The 18230-nt window shown below is 33.6% G+C and overlaps 1 protein-coding gene across 1 annotated transcript; it reads right to left on the bottom strand.

Moving 5' to 3' along the window:
- Positions 1-7815: 7815 nt before the first annotated feature.
- Positions 7816-8232, bottom strand: LOC138878540 (uncharacterized). Its single transcript, XM_070158227.1, has one exon. The coding sequence runs from the start codon at positions 8230-8232 to the stop codon at positions 7816-7818; it is 417 nt and encodes a 138-aa protein (XP_070014328.1).
- Positions 8233-18230: the final 9998 nt, after the last annotated feature.

Here is an 18230-nt window from a genome sequence, read left to right as displayed (position 1 = left end):
TATTTTTCCTACATTTTTTTCTAAAGTGAGTTGTGTGTGATCAGCTTTCTTTTTACCTGTTCCTAATTTCAATTTTATATTTTCAGATCTAAGTTCTAGGACAGTGGTGCCAAGTTCATGAACTTGGTTCTTCAACACAGCATTTTTACTTTTACTTTCACTAGCCCTAAGTTCCAGATTATCTTTCAAAATCACATAATCATTAGACAGTTGCTCCTTTTCATTGTTCACATCCTCAGATTCATCAATGAAATCTAGAAGTAACTCAGATAGCCTTTCTTTAGACAAAAATTTTATCTTGTCTTTGAGATGAATTACACTTACCTCAGATTCCTCATCAGATTTTCCAATGGCCATAAGTTCTTGTTCATCTCCATCTTCATTATCTGAGCTTTCTTCCCAAGCAGCAACCATAGCATTTGTTGATCATTTGTTCTTCTTGGGGTGAACCTGTTCCATCCTCTTGTTTCTTCGTTCAGCTCTTTCCTTCTTCCATTCAATTTCTCATTGAGGGCAGTTTTTGATGTGGTGATCAGTGTTCCTACACTTGTAGCACCCCTCATTGGTTTGCTTTTCAGGAACCCTTGGTTTGTTGTAGCTTCCACTTCTTGAAAGACCCTTTCCTCTCATTAGGTACTTCTTGAAGTCCTTTGTGATCATAGCTATTTCATCATCTTTTAGTTCAGAACCTTCAGTGATTCTGAGTGCCAGACTCTTTTCCTTTTTTGGGTACATCTATCTTCATTGTTTGCCTTATAAGTTCATAACCAGTGAGAATTTCAATTAGCTCATCCAACTTAAGAGTGGTAATGTTCTTTGATTCTTGAATGGCAGTGATTTTGCTTTCCTAAGGGACTGGCAGAACCCTCGTCAAAATCTTTTCAACTCTGTTTTCTTCAGGAATAATCCTTCCAAGAGACTTAAGTTCATTTGTAGTATGGTGAACCTTGTATACATCTCTTGGATGGTTTTCCCTTACTTCATGGTGAAATTCTCATATTGAGAATATAGTAGTGTTCCTCTGGACCTCTTCACTTGAGGTGCTCCTTCATGAGCCACTTGCAAAGTGTCCCAAATTTCCTTAGCAGTGAGACAACTTTGAATTCTGCTGTACTCATCTGTACCAAGTCCACACACAAGCCATTTCTTGGCATTATCATTCTTCTCCCATTTTCTCAAGTCCTTAGTAGTGCAGTCAACTCTTGTTTTTGACACATCTACTCCTTCAGTATTTTTCTTCATGGTAGCTAGGGGACCATCAGTGACAATGTCCCATAGCTCATAGTCCTCTCCTATGATGTGGTCTCTCATTCTATTTTTCCACCAGAAGTAGTACTGGCCATTGAAGAGTGGTGGCCTTGTAGAGGATTATACTTCCCAATTTCCAGGTGGTGCACTCATCTTGATCTTCTCCTAAGGTGTTAGCCTCTTCAAGGATAACCTGCTCTGATACTAATTGATATTTTAACTTCAATACCATACAAGAAGGGGGGGTGATTTGTGTGGTGCCCAATTTTTCACTTAATCTGAATATGGAAGGATCTGGTTCTTCTAAGTGTTTCTTAACCTACAATTGCTGAAATAGTAAATACGGAAAGAAAAGAACACAAGTATTTTACGTGAAAAATATCGGCTCAAAAGATGAAAAACCATGACCTACTTCTCAATAGGATTTTCCCAAACTCTCCACTAAATCACTGAGCCAAAAACTGCATTTACAAAACACTTTTGTAAACCTAGGATTAATTCTAATCTCGTTGTCGCAAACAACCTTTAACTGTTGCGACAACTTCAAGTTAACTCTAACTTGAATACTCTAAGTACCTATTACAATTGCCTCTAGATAAAGCTGAAAGGTACAATATGAAAATACCTACTACAATTGAATTAGGATAAAAGACAGACACTTGGAATTGGTTTTTCTATCTGGTTCATGTAGCTTCAGGTTTGCACACTTGAATCACACACAAACTGATTGCAAAATTCCTTGATATTTTGCTCTCAATTCACGTTTAACTTATGCTTTTGTACATACCTGTAAAATAAGAACATCCTGCGATTTATAGAGTTAGTAGAGTAGAAAATAACTAGAGTTCTAATGCTACTCTTTCTTGGGGGAAGAGTTCTAATTGATCTCAACCTTTAACTCCTCCCTCATCTTGGATAATGTTCTCTTTGAGTAAGGAGTCCTCCTCCTTATCAATCATGCAACCTTTTCAATCAGGAGAAATCAATTATACCAAGTTAAGCTTATCTCCTCCACATGCATCCCATATTCTCAAATTTGCCCGTGTCTATGCACACGAGAGATGTACCTGGTTCATGACTAAGCTTCCTTTGTCAATCTTCAAAACAAACTTTTACTTGGGCCAACAGTTACTGCTTCATGCAAGATGGACGTGACTTGTGAAGATGTCTGGAAGCTGCACATTTGTATATTATAATTTAGCTTAGATTTCTATCTCTTCAATTCATGAACAGTCTTGTGAGCAAATGTTCCCAAATATGATTGTAAATGGTGCCATTGGATTCTTTGGACTTTTATTATTCTTTACACACGGTAATGTAAATGATGTGTTACACCCCATGTTTTCATACATAAAAGTATGTCGTAAGTCAGTGGATGTATGCTCGAAAATTAGATCATCTTTGAAAGTATATAAAGTAAGTTACTCATGTTACCTTGGAGGTTAATAATATTTAAGATCATGAACAGCAAGCACCGTGAGGGTTGGAAGGCTTAGAAGTTAAACAAATCGAAGAAAATAAGTTTCGTCAAAATGACAAGTTGGGAATGTTATAACCCATACTTTTAGGGTGATACTAGGGTGATTAACATGATAAGAAGGTAATATTTTGAGGTATTTTAGTTGTATTATAGTCGTGTGTTAAGTTTTGAAGTCAAACGAGTTAGGAAACAAAAGTTGTCGCAAGTTACGCTCATAATTTTACTTAAAATTTAGGTCTAATAATACTGAACTTTTCTCTCAATGTAATTGGAATTACAGGTGATCCACTCACAATATTGAAGATCTATGAGTCTAGTTTTCAAATAATTAAACCTTTTATCCATACGACATCGAAGTGGATAGATATTCTTATTTTCGCGAGACTGCGCTAACAGCTCCCTTTGGGACCCACAAAGTCGGTTGAGGATTATCTTGATATATAAAGTTTTAAATTTCGTATCTAAACCTCATTTCAAAAAAAAATCAGACATAAAAACTCTCTCTAGTCCTCCTAAACACATCCTTAGGGTTTTGAAGCAATTCCATCATCCGCAACTCAAAATTAAGAAACAAACACATCAACGTCATCCTTATGACATAGGTAAGACTTTGTCGTCCTCCTTTCTCCTATAACTCGAGTTTTGGGAAAGAGATTTGTGGCTAAGGACGCTTGTAACCTCTGTATTTTAGCTATTCAAGAATAAGTAAGGGTGTGGATAAAAGGCAACAAGGTTTTGGAAGCAAGAAAACAAGAGGTTTGTAGGGTTTTCATTTCGTTTTTGGCATGATTTGGTTTAGCTATGTTCTAGCCTTTCTTCTTGATATTTTTATGGGTTGTTCAAGGGAAATATAAGCATATATTATATCATTATTTATTATTCAATTCCATAAGTGATTTAATATTTTAGGTTGGAACTTCAAAACACAACAAAAACGAAAGGAAAAATCGCCAATTTGGCATATACCATCCGGACTTCCATTTGTTCCGTTCCTTTGATGTTTTAATGTATACCTAACCTCCATATAATCTTAATAGCTTCATTTAAAATTATATAAACTTAATTTTCATGTGATGCTTAGATTATTCTTAAAGTATATTTAGATTTTCATGTCACAAGTTAGCCACTATAAGTCGACACTACATTCAAATATCCATTTTGTCGATCGTTTGACACAATTGTGGATAAATGAATCCCTTTAGTTTGATGTTATAATCTTGTCCGGGTGTACATTCCCGTATATATTATGGTGTTTGCTATTATTTTTGATGATCATCCAGTTTTAAGGGAAACTCTGCTGAAATTTTTGAAAATTCAAAAAGTTGGACAAATCTTGAGTTCCTTGGTTCTAAATTGATTATTGAGGGGTCCAAAAGAGTTAATTAATCATAGTATCTCATGTACATACTCAGTTTCTCCCTAAAAGGGATAGGATCCTTCGTCCAACTTATGGAAGACGAGTGTCAAATTACGTTTATGATTCTGTTTATGGTTTCCTTCTTGATCTCTTGAGTTCATATGATGTTGCCACATGTCTTATGCCTCATACATTCTTACATTGATTATGTTGGGGGATATAGCCCATAACACCAGTGATGCCTACTGATTATATGTTGGGGGGAGATAGCCCATAACACCAGCGAGGCCTATTGATTATATGCTGGGAGGAGATAGCTCATAATACCATTCGGACCTATTGATTATATATTTACCTGCTGGAGGGATATAGCCCATAACGCCATTCAGGCATGTTAATATACGCATATATAACTATAGTTTGCATTGCATGACTATACATGAGGCTAGTTCAATTTTACAGTTACTTGATTGGGGGATATAGCCCATAACACCAGACAGGTATCAGTTCAGATAGGTGTTCAGTTTCAGCTTAAACTTCGATTTAGTTCCATATCAAGTTGCTAGTTCAGACTCATGTTTAGCTTTCAACTTATATTTAGATTTTCATCTTACGGGCATACTTTAGTATGCTTTACATATGTTTTCCACCATACATACTTTGTACATATCGTACTCACGTCCCTTCCAGGGCACAACATTTCATGTCATGTAGGTACATATAGATTAGCGTTTGAGCCACATCAGTAGGCCATCCACCAGCTGTTGGAGTCACTCTGCTTGATCCCGGAGTTACTTATCTTTTGATATGTGTACAGTCAATTAGTTTGGGTATGACGGAGCCCGGTTCCGTCCAGTATTTTTTCAGTTCAGCACTCCTAGAGGCCTGTAAATATGCACCTGTGCAGTTAGTATATTTTTATATGTCCGCTTGTGTTAGCCTTGTCGGCCTTCCAGATTGTACAGTTCTTATCAGCTATGCTTATGTTTGTTCAGTTATCAGTTATATTCATGATTAATAGATTATCAGCAAGTTTAGTGATGATCAACACTTAGTATCGATTATCCGCCGCGGTCCTAGGCTGAGTCGTGACATGATGTCATTGCTTTACTCTTTGGAAATGCAAATTCAAAATGATTTCATCAGCGATCTACCTTAGGAGAAACCTAAAAGATATAGTATACATACATAAATATGAAATGCATGTGCATTGTCTTGCATACTTTTTCTGGTAATTGATTCAGAAAAAATTGCTTTATATCTTTTATCAAAAAGCAAATGAAAAACTAATTTAAATAGCCGCTCATCCAACACTTAAACTAAAAATAGCCAGCAGATATATAATATATATATATATATATATATATATATATATATATATATATATTAACATATATATATATATATATATATATGTATATGTATATGTATATATATATGTATATATATATACGTATAATATATGTCTATCGATTAGAAAAATAAATAATAAATTTGACAGGGTCTAACCAATACTATAACTCTGGGCCAGAAAGATTTATGAGGCCCAATCTGTCAATGTTTTGATTGTAAAAGATCTTAATTTTAGGTTCTTCAAACTATAAGCTCTGTTTCATCTTAACCTGTAGATAGAGACTGACCTATGTTTGGAGAAGAAGGGTTAACCAGATCCTGTTACCTTCAGCAAATTTTTTAAATATATAAGTGTATATATATTAGAAACAGACATATATTTTGCTTGGAACCATTAAGATCAAAAGCCCGACGGGCACTAGTTGAGCAGTTCGCGCATGTGTTACATTCCCTCAACTTTCAAATCTTGAGTCCGCTTCTATCTGCAGAAGCTTTATAAGTCTATATAGCAGCCAAATATTTTTAGAAAATGACTAAATGGGCTCCAGACTCAAAAATCACAATCAACTAAAGAGGAGCTCATCCTTCAACTTGTAGATTACATTGGTCCAACTACCAGGAGTTGTTAGCTTGAATATGCAAAAAGTGGCCAACTCTGTTCTGTTGGTCTATCCCCATCAGAGCAACATATAATATGATAGATAAATTCTCCTGTATGGCTTAGTTATTTACTTTTAGTAACCTAATATTCACTTACAATAACGAGCTCAACTCTAGGTTTTAGGATTGTTTGGTTCACGATCTCGTCACGGATTATAATGTATGGATTTTTATAATGCAGAGATTGTTATGCAGTGAATAATAATATTATATGGATTAATGGTGAATAATAATACATGATTATTATATATATGAATAGCCTAATTTAAGAGCTATTTTGTCTTTAGATAATCTTATAAATGTATTAATGATACACGTATTATCAGGGTTGTATCTAGCCTTATGGTACCGGGTTCATTTGAACCCCGTACTTTTGATGCGGAGCATAATCTATGTGTAAAAATTTATTAATATAGCAACAAATAGTAGTTGTGAACCCATAATTTTAAAATATAATGGGTTCAATACTAAAAAATTTAAATATTGAACCCATAGAGTCTAACCCTGGATTCGCCTCTATGTATTATTATCTTTCGTTCTGTCCACATAAAATAGTGCATAGATTATATTCACATATAGTAAAATCGTGTTTGGTTTTTGTTGAGTATTGAAGTTTTGATGATTAAAAAAGTATGACTAAGTGTTCAAAGAATCGGGTCCTCAATGTAACTGCTTAATTGTTCTGAAGAACCAGTTGCTCAGGAGAAAGGATCAGTCCCTCATATTGATACTTGTATGCCTGTACAAGACAGTAACTTTATCTCAAAGTTACCCATATCCGGGTTTGGTGGAAGAAGGCTGCTATAAGTGATAAGGGTCGTTGCTCAAGAAGATACAAATAATTCAGTCAGAGACAAAAGTCCCAAAGCCTGTGGAATCCTTGGAACAGTAGGAGTCTTATCAAAGAGGAAGCTGACTATGCATAGGACTCCTAGAAGATCTCAAGTTGAAGTATTTAAATATGATCGACTTTGGACTTCTAAACTATCCTTTTACACATGCCTGAGTAAGTTTAATGAATGTGTTTTAGGAAATTGAGTTGTAATCAAGTGTCAAAAACAATTAGTGAGTTGGAGTGGGTGTTTCGCTTTACAAGTTAGAGTAACTCGTGAATCAAATAGGAGTAGTTGGAGTGCTTGAGAGTATTTAATTACAGCCTTGTAATTGATACATTTTGGCTCAATGTTCTAGTGGAGTTGGAGCTAAATATCCTATATGGTAGGTCGTGATTTTTGCACCTTTTGAGCCAGGTAATTTTCCACGTAAAAATCGTTGTATTTATTTTATTACTTATTTATTTTATGCTTAAGGAACACGGTAAAGAACCAAGTTCTTTAGCAATCCATATGGGCACTTAACAGTTTTTGATACTTATTGGAAATTTGATCCAAAAACAAAATATTATGTTATTGATAATATTATATTTGTTAACGAAATGTCCCTCTAAATTCTCGATTTCATAGATACAGACATCAAGCGATCCTTTAGGTGGCAACTGGCAAGTACCAAAGCTTGTTATCCCCGGATGTTAACAATATTACAAAGTCACGAGATCAACCATACTTACCAATTACAACCATTAAAGTCAAAATCCTAAAAAATCGAAAATAAAGAAAAAAGTAAGAGAAATAGAGAACAATCAACACTCTTATATCACTTTCTCCCACACCCAAAAAAAAAAGAATATGAAAGAGAAAAACAAAGCAGAAGCCATGAATTAATCCAGCACCATATTTCCTTTAGCATCATATGAAATCTTGCCTGAAAAATCCAATGGCCGGCATTTTTCTCCTTTAATAATTGTTCTTTTCCACAGTACATTCTCATCTTCCCAATTTTCCTTTGGTTGATTATCATCTTCATCGTCTTGCTCTTTTTTCCAAGATATCATTTTGGCCATCAAAAGAGCTTTAGTACTACTTATGTTGCTCTCTAACCTTCCCGCTGGCTTTTTACCACCCAATTGCACACTCTTTTTCTTCTCCTTTTCCCTCTTGTGACCTCCAACTCCACATAAAAAGGCCACCATAGAGAATATGGATAACACTAATAGAATTGTTACGAAAAAGGTTATAGAAGGAGGAAATAAAGAAAGTTTGTTATAAAGATGAAGAGTATGAATGTTCCTAGCCATGTCTTTGATTTCTAGTTAAGTTAGTACTGAATGGGATTATATTGCGTCTCCGCATTCATAGTGGCGCATTCAACCCGCAGATGCAATAGTTGTTGCATAAAAATATTAGCCAGGCCCGGGACGTGCAGCTAATGGTAGTTAAGTGGTTACTGTTCTGCATAAAAGTGCATAGGACCCTCTGACCCCATACAGACTGTTGCTAGACGTAACATGCACTTGCAAGGGAAGGAAGACAAAACTATAGTTTTTATTCCTCATATGGCAATGTACGTTTTAATTTAAGTTATGTGTTTTTACTTTTCTTTTTAGTCGGTTTAAAAAAACGTCTCTTTCTCTATTTAGTACTTACTCCATTTTAATTTATGAAGTATTTTTTTTGTTCGTTCCAAAAAAAGAAGATCCCTTTTCTAAATTTAAAAATAATTTTAAAAAACTTCCAATTTTATTCTTAGTGAAAAACTTTTATAGCCACACAAATATTCTAGCATATTTAACATCACGAGTTTCAAAAAAATTATAGTCACACAAATGTCATGACTTGTTTAGAACCACAAGTTTTAAAAGTTTTCATTTCTTTTTTTAAGGCTTTGAAAGAACTGAACTCAAACTTTCTATTCTTTCTCGGACCCAGCAGTATCAAGAAATAAGAAGATTCAAGAGGGTCAAATATGTTCACATAAATTGGAATAGAGGGAATAACTCTTTAACTTCAAAATTTCATATTGCATATTTAAGACCACAAGATTCAAGGACATTTTGGTACATTATACGCATCTTTAATTTAAGACCACAAAATTTAAAGTCTTCCTTACTTTTCTTAACATTTGTGTCCAGTCCAACCGAGACACATAAATTGAAAGGGAAGGAGTAGTATAATCCCCACATATGCTTTTGGATACCAGTATATTTCCGTACAATCGGATAAACAAGACGATAAGTTGGTTACGTGCAGACTAAATAAAATCTTACATCCAGTGAAGTATTGTTGTCTATTTATATGGTTTTGGATAGTTCTTGCCTTATAAACTAACTTTTGAACTTTTGAGATTGAGTATTTGAGTTACAATAAGTTTCATTTTCGTAACAATCTACCAACTGATCTGATGAATGGTAACTATATCAATACCACAAATAATTTTATCAAACGGGCCTTATGTTCATCTTCAAGAAAATAATACCAATGCTGTAGCCTGTAGGTATCACGTTCTGTGGTAACAGCTGCTAAGGTGAGAATCTCCTCACAAAACTAGTGCTGCGTATGCTCTTCCAACTCAAATGGGCTGATCCGTTGCTTAAGTTAGTTGGGCCATATTCTTTATTTTGTGTAGAAATGGCGTGGGGTAGCACTATTTAAGGTGGTATTTATTTTTGGGATTTTTACCTATCTATACCATATATCAAATCTTATTACCAAAAATGTTCATAATTTGTTATTTACCCGTGTAGTCCACACTTTTACTACAAATTATATACCAATCCAAAAATAGGTAGATTTTGCCATAAAAAAGCCCTAAAATGAGGCACCAGATCTGCGTGTGATTCTGTCAACATCAAATTCGAATTGCTGCGTAATTCTCTCCTTCCTCAACGGAAAGAGATCTCTCTTCTCTCACTCAACTACAATTCTCAAAAAACGCAAGCTACTGAAGCTCCAGTAATCAAACGGAAAGGAGATTTCTGTTCTTCATCTTCATCTTCATCTTCATCTGTTCTTCCATATATTTTCCACCATTGATAGCCATTAAAAAGCTTGAAAGCTTTGAATTCAAATTTGGGTTTTCAAAAATCATTATTTGTTTGGATTGGGTGTTGTTGTAAATAATTCGGAATATGTTTAGGAGTTTATATCTCAATTTTGAGGGGTTTTGGTGAAGATTAGACTTGGTTTTGACTGAATTTTAGATTGAAACTCGAAGAAGAAGAAGAAGAAGAAGAAGAAGAAGAAGAAGAAGAAGAAGAAGAAGAAGAAGACGTATTTCCAGAAATTGTAGTTAAATTGTAGTTAAATTGTAGAATTGTAGATATATTGTAGATAAATTGTAGATAAATTGTAGATAAATTGTAGATGAATTGTAGATTGGGAAGACTAAAACTTCTACAAATCTTCTACAATTATGTCGAAAATGCCAATTATGCTACAATTGAAATGAGAATTTGGATATTAAAATTCAATGTATCTATTTTGTAGATATCTTGTAGATAAATTGTAGATTATTTGTATTCTGATTGTAGATGCATTATTTTCTGTTTTCACAAATCTAAAACGACTAAAGCTTCTACAAAATCTTCTGCAAAAAACAGTCTACAATTTATCTACAATTTTTCTAATTTGACTACAATTTGACTACAAAATATCTACAAATTCTGAAAATATGTCTTCCTCATCTTCTTCTTCGAATTTCAATCGATTGTGTTAACCAGTAACCTTCAACCACTGTCCAAAAAAAATAGGTCAAAGAATTTCGAACTCTCTGCCATTATTATTTCCAGTGGGAATTCAAGCGGTTGGATCAAAGAATTTAAAATTTTCTTGTGAATATGAAAATATGATATTCTTCGACGGTGGTGGGCAGTTGGGGATGATCAACGAGAGGAAACATAGGAGCATCGTGAGTTGTGTGTGTGTTGTGAACAGTTGAGATGAAAGGAAAGAGAAAGTGGGAAGATACAGTCCTATAATTATGTCTAATATAAATGAACCCTTAATTATATCCCTAATTTGAATTATGGTATAGAAATGATAATTTGGTATGCTTAAATGTAATAAACACAAACCTTAAACATTGAGAGTAATAAGGTTTGATATATGGTATAGATAGGTAAAAATTCCTTTATTTTTTATCCAGCAATTCTAATGTTGAGCAAAAATAGCCACTACTCTATTAAAATTAATATGATAAGACATTTTTACTCTTTCTTCCATTACTTTTCTTCCCAAACCTATTACATACTTATGTTGTAACTAACGCAGCCTGAAGCGTCCCCATTATGTCAAAACAGTTTGGGAGAAATAAGCTCTAAAATCATTATTTTAACTTTTTAGTAGCTACTATTCTTTCATTATATCATCAACAACATCAACTAATATAAATAATATGACACAGACAAAGGCTCTAAATTTGGAGAAAAGACAAAACATGAATATAAAAGTTCTTGCAGATTTGATGAAGAGATTTTTTTTTCAATCAAAGCCACGGTGATTTCGTTCATACTATACGAGTAAACAAAGATTAACGGTTCAAACAATCAAGGCTCTTGATACCACATGTAAGCATAAACTTTATTTCATACCAGGAATCTTGAACATGATAATCTTACATATAAGTTCAAAAGTTAAGGACATGTAGTCCTGAACTTAGAGTTACAAGTTCAAAAGTTAAGGAAAGGCAGTTCTTAACTTACAGTTACAAGTTCAAAAGTTAAGGACATGCAGTCCTTAACTTACAGTTATAAGTTCAAAAGTTAAGGACAATATGTCCTTAACTTAGACTTACAAGTTCAAAAGTTAAGGACAGGCAGTCCTTAACTTACAGTTACAAGTTCAAAAATTAAGGATATGTCCTTAACTTAAACTTACAAGTTCAAAAGTTAAGAACACTTGGTCCTGAAGTTTGAGTTCCAAGTTTAAAAGTTAAGGACAATATGTTCTAAACTTAGTCTTACAAGTTTAATAGTTAATGACATTTTGTCCTGAACTTAGACTAACAAGTACAAAAGTTATGGACAGACATTCTTTAACTTATAGTTACAATATCAAAAGTTAAAGACAATAGGTCCTTAACTTTGACTTACAAGTTCAAAAGTTAAGGACACTTGGTCTTGAACTAAGTAACAAATTCAAAAGTTAAGGACATGTAGTCCTGAAGTCCTAAAGTTAAGGACATGTAGTCCTGATGTTATGTTTAAAAGTTAAGGACATAAGCATAAGGGAATTTTCGTCCGGACAGTTAAAGTTTATTAAAGTAGTGGCAAAAGACTAAAGATATTTTAAACAGTAGCTTAAAAGTAAATATGTTATTAGTGGCTAACCGTGCACTTCCCCCTTATTTTGTTAGACACATAGATAAAGGGGGAAGGAAATAAAAAAGGAATTTTTACATTCCTATACCACATAGGAAACTATATTACCCTCAATATTTAAGGTTTGATATAACTACATTTAGTATACCTAATTACCAATTTTATACCATAATGTGTTTTAACGGTACATTAATTGTACCGTATATTTCTCCTAAATTAATGGCACCGTATATTCTTCCAAATCCCCTCCCCCACGTTTCTCTCTCTCAAACCCACACCCTCACCCATGTATCACCCAACACCCACGATTCAAACCCATTATTTCCTCTGCTAAAACTAGAAAAACATATGTAACCCCCACTATTAACGTCCAATTTCCAGTTTTTCTTTTACAAACAGTCAAAATTGAAGTCAAATCTTCAAAGTTCATACACACATTTACCTTCAGCTTCAAATTTTATCAATGAAGAAGAACAAACCTTCAAAGCACAGCCCTAAAAAAGCTAGAGAATCTGATATACCTTCTTTCAATTTGGGTGTATTATCACCACATTCACCCAAAAAGCAAGGAAAATCTGCACATGCAATTGTAGATATGAAGCATAGACTTTCTCTGCGTCAAATCAGGGCTAAAGCTAGAACTAAATAAAAACATGATTTCGATGTTGGAGAATCTTCGAGGCCAATCAAACAAGCGGAAAGGAAACGAAAAGAGATAGTGTTCGATGATGATTTTGTAGAAGATGTTCCTATCAGTAAACCTGGAAAGAAAGCTAAAGTGGCTCCCAGTTCAAAAACTCCCAAAAATAAGAAAATTTCAAAAAAAGCCCCTAGTGTTAAATCTCCTAAAAATGTTCGAAAACAGTCATTGGTGAAGGTAAGAATTTAGTAATTTCTTCACTAGTTATTTCGTTTGTTTTAGTTGTTACAAATCTACATAATTTGTGTTGTTTCAGCTTTGTAGAATTTTTTTAGTAATTTTGTATATAAAATGCAAATGTATCTATATTTTTTAAGCACTAAATTAATGCGAGATTATTTGTCTTCATTTTGAATATTAATTGTAGCTTTGCTGATCTGTTTAAAATTGTTGATATTTTGTATATTTTTTGAAGTTATTTTGTAGATAGATTGCAAATATATCTATGTTTTTAAGCACTGTATTAATGTAAGATTATATTTATTGACTGTGCAGAATGGACATTTTTTTGCATCCCATAATGTTGATTATGAGGTGCTTAGATTCCAAACATTATGTGACCCTAGCATTCCTAGCCAAATTAAAGAGTTTTTATCTCCAAATGGTTTGAAGCTATTCAAGAAGACATGCTTTGGTTATTTACTGTCATTTCCCAATTTATGCATGCAAAATCAAGCTATTCATCTTCTTATGAAGTATGAATTGAATTCATCTGATGCTTCCTATTTTTCAGCTGAGTTAAAAGGTGAGAGGGTAAATTTTGGATTGAGAGAGTTTGCATTAATAACTGGTCTTAGATGTCATACCGAGGTGACAGACTTTGGTTACACTCCGAATTATGTCAGTAAGATAATGAGCAGTTAATTTCCAAACAAGGTAAAAATGGAGAAGGCATACCTAAAACAGATTGTAACCAACAAAAGCTGGGTAAATGATGAGGATGCAGTAAAGTTATATATTTTATATCTCATATAATTCTTCATTTGTCCTTCAGAGAGAGACCATATTGGGTTGGTAGATCATTTTAGGTTTTATTTGGTGGAATCCGGTCAGTACGAGACATTTCCATGGGGTATTCAGTCTTACAGACAATTGATTGAATCAGTTAGGTACAGGCTAAATCCTTTCGTTCATTCTTATCTCATTCGAGGATTCCCACTAGCCATGCAAGTATGGTTGTATGAGTGTTGCTCCCCCGTCAACACTGATATAGCTACAAGGATTTCCAATTCAATCTCTCGCATACTTAACTGGTCAGCTAGTAAGGGTCAGATTTGGTTAGCTACAATTGAAGACAGAATGATCAAGCCCGAATGGATGAAGGTAAATGGTTTTTATTTATGATTATACAATTTACCTACAAAATATCTACAATTTATATACATATTCTGCCTTAATCAAGCTAATTTATTTATTTTCCTCATTCAGTTCACCAACATAAATGAATCACCTGAAGAGCTTTCAGTGATGTTTTTGCCTGATAAAGTTGAGTACATAACTAAAGAGGTTGAACATGTTTCTGAGGATCCCAAAGTTGATGCTCCTCCATTGGAACCCAAAGAATCAACTGTAAAAGAGGAGAAGGAGTCTATTCTTCTTAAATAAGAAAGTTAAAAAGAGGTCTTGAGAACATAACATGTATTTCTAAATAGCATTGTGATGTATACATAATAGTGCATTGTTCTTTAATGTATGTTAAGACATATTTTGAAGTTAACTATGTATTTTTTTAATATGTAGGTCGATGAAAAGCTTGAAGATTTTAGGAAAGATATCTTTGAAGAACTAGATAGCCTTCGAGTGCTAATAAATGAGTCTGTCAAGATTGTTTTGCAGGCGATAAATAGTCCAAATAATCAAGTTGATGCAAAGGTAACATTTGATTTTTATTCATATTAATAAAACTATTTATGTCACCTATAAAATATATATCCTAACTAATATAAAACTTTCAGTTTGTTGGGAGTTCAACCAAAAATACTGACCAACCAAAAGACAAGAACAATCAACAATTGCAGTTCACTAGTGGAGAACTAGTGCAGGCCAGCACCAACAAAACATGTATCTGCAAAATAACTCCATTTTATCTACAATTATCTACAAAATATCTACAAGTTATCTACAACATAATTATAATTTGTCTACATTATATATACAAATAAATACTGCATATTTGCACAGCTCGATAGATTTATGTGGATCTTATAACACACCTACATATCTTCTTTAACTGTCAAGCCACTACTATCCAGTATGATTTAACATTTTTGATGAAAAAAACAAAACATGTTGAAGGTGCACTTGGTGAAGAAAATCATCCAGCACGTGTTGATTTATATACATATTTTGAAGGGGTAGTTGATGAAGAGAATGCAGGTATGAAATTGCAATAAGAGATATTTGCTTTATGTTTCAATATTTTTATCATTCTATTAAGCTAGATATACATTGTGTTACAGAGAGGGAAGATATGCATGCACAATCTCCAATTCATGGAGTAACAGTAGCAGCTCAAAGAGAACAGCAGAATGAGGAAGATGACAATGTAGGTGAAGAGGCAGAGTGTGTGAATGTAGGTGATTCAGAAGACTCCGGAGGTGAGAAGAAGGAGGTTACACATGATGATTTCGAGCTGCCTGATAACTTCTCCCAGTTGCTTAAGTTCGGCGAGCCTATACAAGATAAAACAACACCCGTGCATCAAGGTAGAATAAGGCAGTCGGGAAAGCATGCTCGATCACCATTTCTTCCTTTATACTGTTCTGGTGGCAACACCTCTGTTGGACCTCAAATTTTTCACCTCAAGCACCCATTTACTAGTGTTATTGGTTAAAATGTAGATCCTGACTTGTTGGATCAATTCCACAAATGGTTATACCACGGTACCGATATAGGTTCAAAGAGGTTAGTTGCACAATTTGACACTTTTATTCCAGTATTCATCTTTTACACATCCCTTCATGCAACAATTTTATTTTAATTTCTATTTGTTTATATAGGAGGAAGGCTCCGTATTCTATAAAGGACAACCAAATTAAGTCATGGTTAGATCTTGGAGTGGAAAAGATTGATAAGAAGGAGTGGTTCTTTTCCCTGGCACATCCCGTACAAATCCTCAGGGACTCGGTAAGATTCAATGTATTCCATTTGTAGTTATTTTGTAGATAATTTGTACCCTGATTGTAGATGATTTGTATTCTAATTGTAGATGAATTGTAGTTATTTTGTAGATGAATTATAGATTATTTGAAGATAACTTGTATTATAAATGCAATCTGTTTTTGTTGCAGCACATTAATTTTATAATGTATTACTTGAGGAAAAAAGGCAAATATGGCCCCCACAATAAGATCAGGTTTACTACAACATATTGTGTATTCAAGACTAGGATTGATCAGATTTATGAAAAGTTCCAAAATTCTCCTCAAGAAAATAAGTTTTTTGTTGTCAAACCCCAGGACGTTGTAGCAGAATATATTGGGGTCTAGACTACTCGTAAATGTTTCATGGGATGAAGTTGATTATGTCATCATGCTCGTTAACATTGTAGAAAATTCCACTAAGTGTTGGTTGTTTTTGACATTGCAGAGAGGCAACTTTATGCGTATGATTCCATGGTCTCTTCACGCAATCACCCAATTATTGAATCTTGTGTCGACAAGTTTTCTGTTATTATCCATTTGTATTTGTCATGCACCGATTTTTATGGGAAGCGTAAAGACATCAACTTCAAGAATACAAAGGCATACATTGAGAAAGTTGTTACCGACCCTCTAAACATTCAGTGGATCATCGGAGAAATACCACAGTAAAAAGAAGGATCACTGTAACAAAAATCTTCTTTCTTTCTATATATTTAACCCTTTTTTTCTAATGGTTTGGTAAATATTGATATTTTTTTATCTTTGCAGCAATTGTGGTGTATTTGTTGCTGCCTTTGCAGAGTATGTTAGTCTTGGAGAGTTATCAATTCCGGCAGAAGACCTTTCTGATATTGACCAACACCGTAGACGCTATGGAGCGCTACTTTAGGGCTATGCTAGAAAGAAGCATGTGCATGGGGCAATTAGTGAAAGTGAGGTGACATGCAAATTGGCAAGGAGAAAAATTGCACCAGCTTTGAATGTGAAAACACAAGTGCAGAGGAAGAAAAAGCAGTTGTAATATTTTGTATGGAACATGTGGTACAATTGTTTAGTTGATGTTAGTTTAGAAGAAAGATGGTAGACAAGTTTTTGAACAGTATTGTTGTGTTTTAATTGTAGCAGACTTGTGCTACAATTATAGTAGCCTTTATTTTTTTTTTCTTATCCAGTATAGTAGTTCAAATGGAAACATTCTGTTGGTTTTATATTCACTTGTTGAATGTTTACAATTCTTGATCTTCATTATTTTAGCATATAAATCTTTTCCAACTGAATTTTTATACAGTTATTCTGTCAATGAAAAAATATGTAGTTATTTTGTTGTTTTTCTGTAGATAAAGTGAAAAAATCAGTAACTAAACATTTTGTTGCTTTTGCATTCAATTTGTTGAATGTAAACAGTACCTGATCTACATTATTTTTAGCATATAACTTCTTTCTAGCTGAATTATAATCTAGCTATTATGTCAGCTCCAGCTATTGTAGTTTTTTTTTGTAGTTGAATTTGTAGAAAAAATTTAACAATGTGTTTTGTTGCTTTTATATTCATTTGTTGAATGTATACAGTACTTGATCTACAATATTTTAGTATATAACTCCTTTCCTAATGATTTATAATGTAGTTATTTTGTCAATTCCAGTTACTGTAATTTTTTTGTAGTTGTATTATAGAAAATTTGTAGTTACACATTAACAACTATGTAAAGGATGCTAGAGATAGTAAAAATGTGGTAGCTTATATATATAGAAACCATTCATAAACAAATCACTCTATGAAAGTATTATCTCAATACAGAAAAATCCTAACTAACTATATTATGATATTAAAAAACCTCAACAATTACAATCAAAATCTATTATCCTGAACTCACCAACAATTTTTATGAAATATTTTATTAACTACATAAAATTTTATTTCTTTTTGGGTACATTCTTGCAAGATCTTTTGTTATGCCCTTCTCCTTCGCAGTTGCCACATGAAACCTTGTACTTCTTTGAATTTATTTCATCATATGTTTTGTATCTTTCTTTTTGAGGTCTTCCTGGCTGCCTTTTCCCTCGTGTAGGTGGATTTACTACTTCTTCAGATATATGTTGTGGCACATTCCATTTGCTTTCATCTGGCAGGGGAT

The sequence above is a fragment of the Nicotiana sylvestris genome, chromosome 9 (genome assembly GCF_000393655.2).
Source record: "Nicotiana sylvestris chromosome 9, ASM39365v2, whole genome shotgun sequence".
NCBI lineage: Eukaryota > Viridiplantae > Streptophyta > Magnoliopsida > Solanales > Solanaceae > Nicotiana > Nicotiana sylvestris.
The sequence above is the reverse complement of the archived record's forward strand: the minus strand, read 5'-3'. Positions and strand labels throughout refer to the sequence as shown.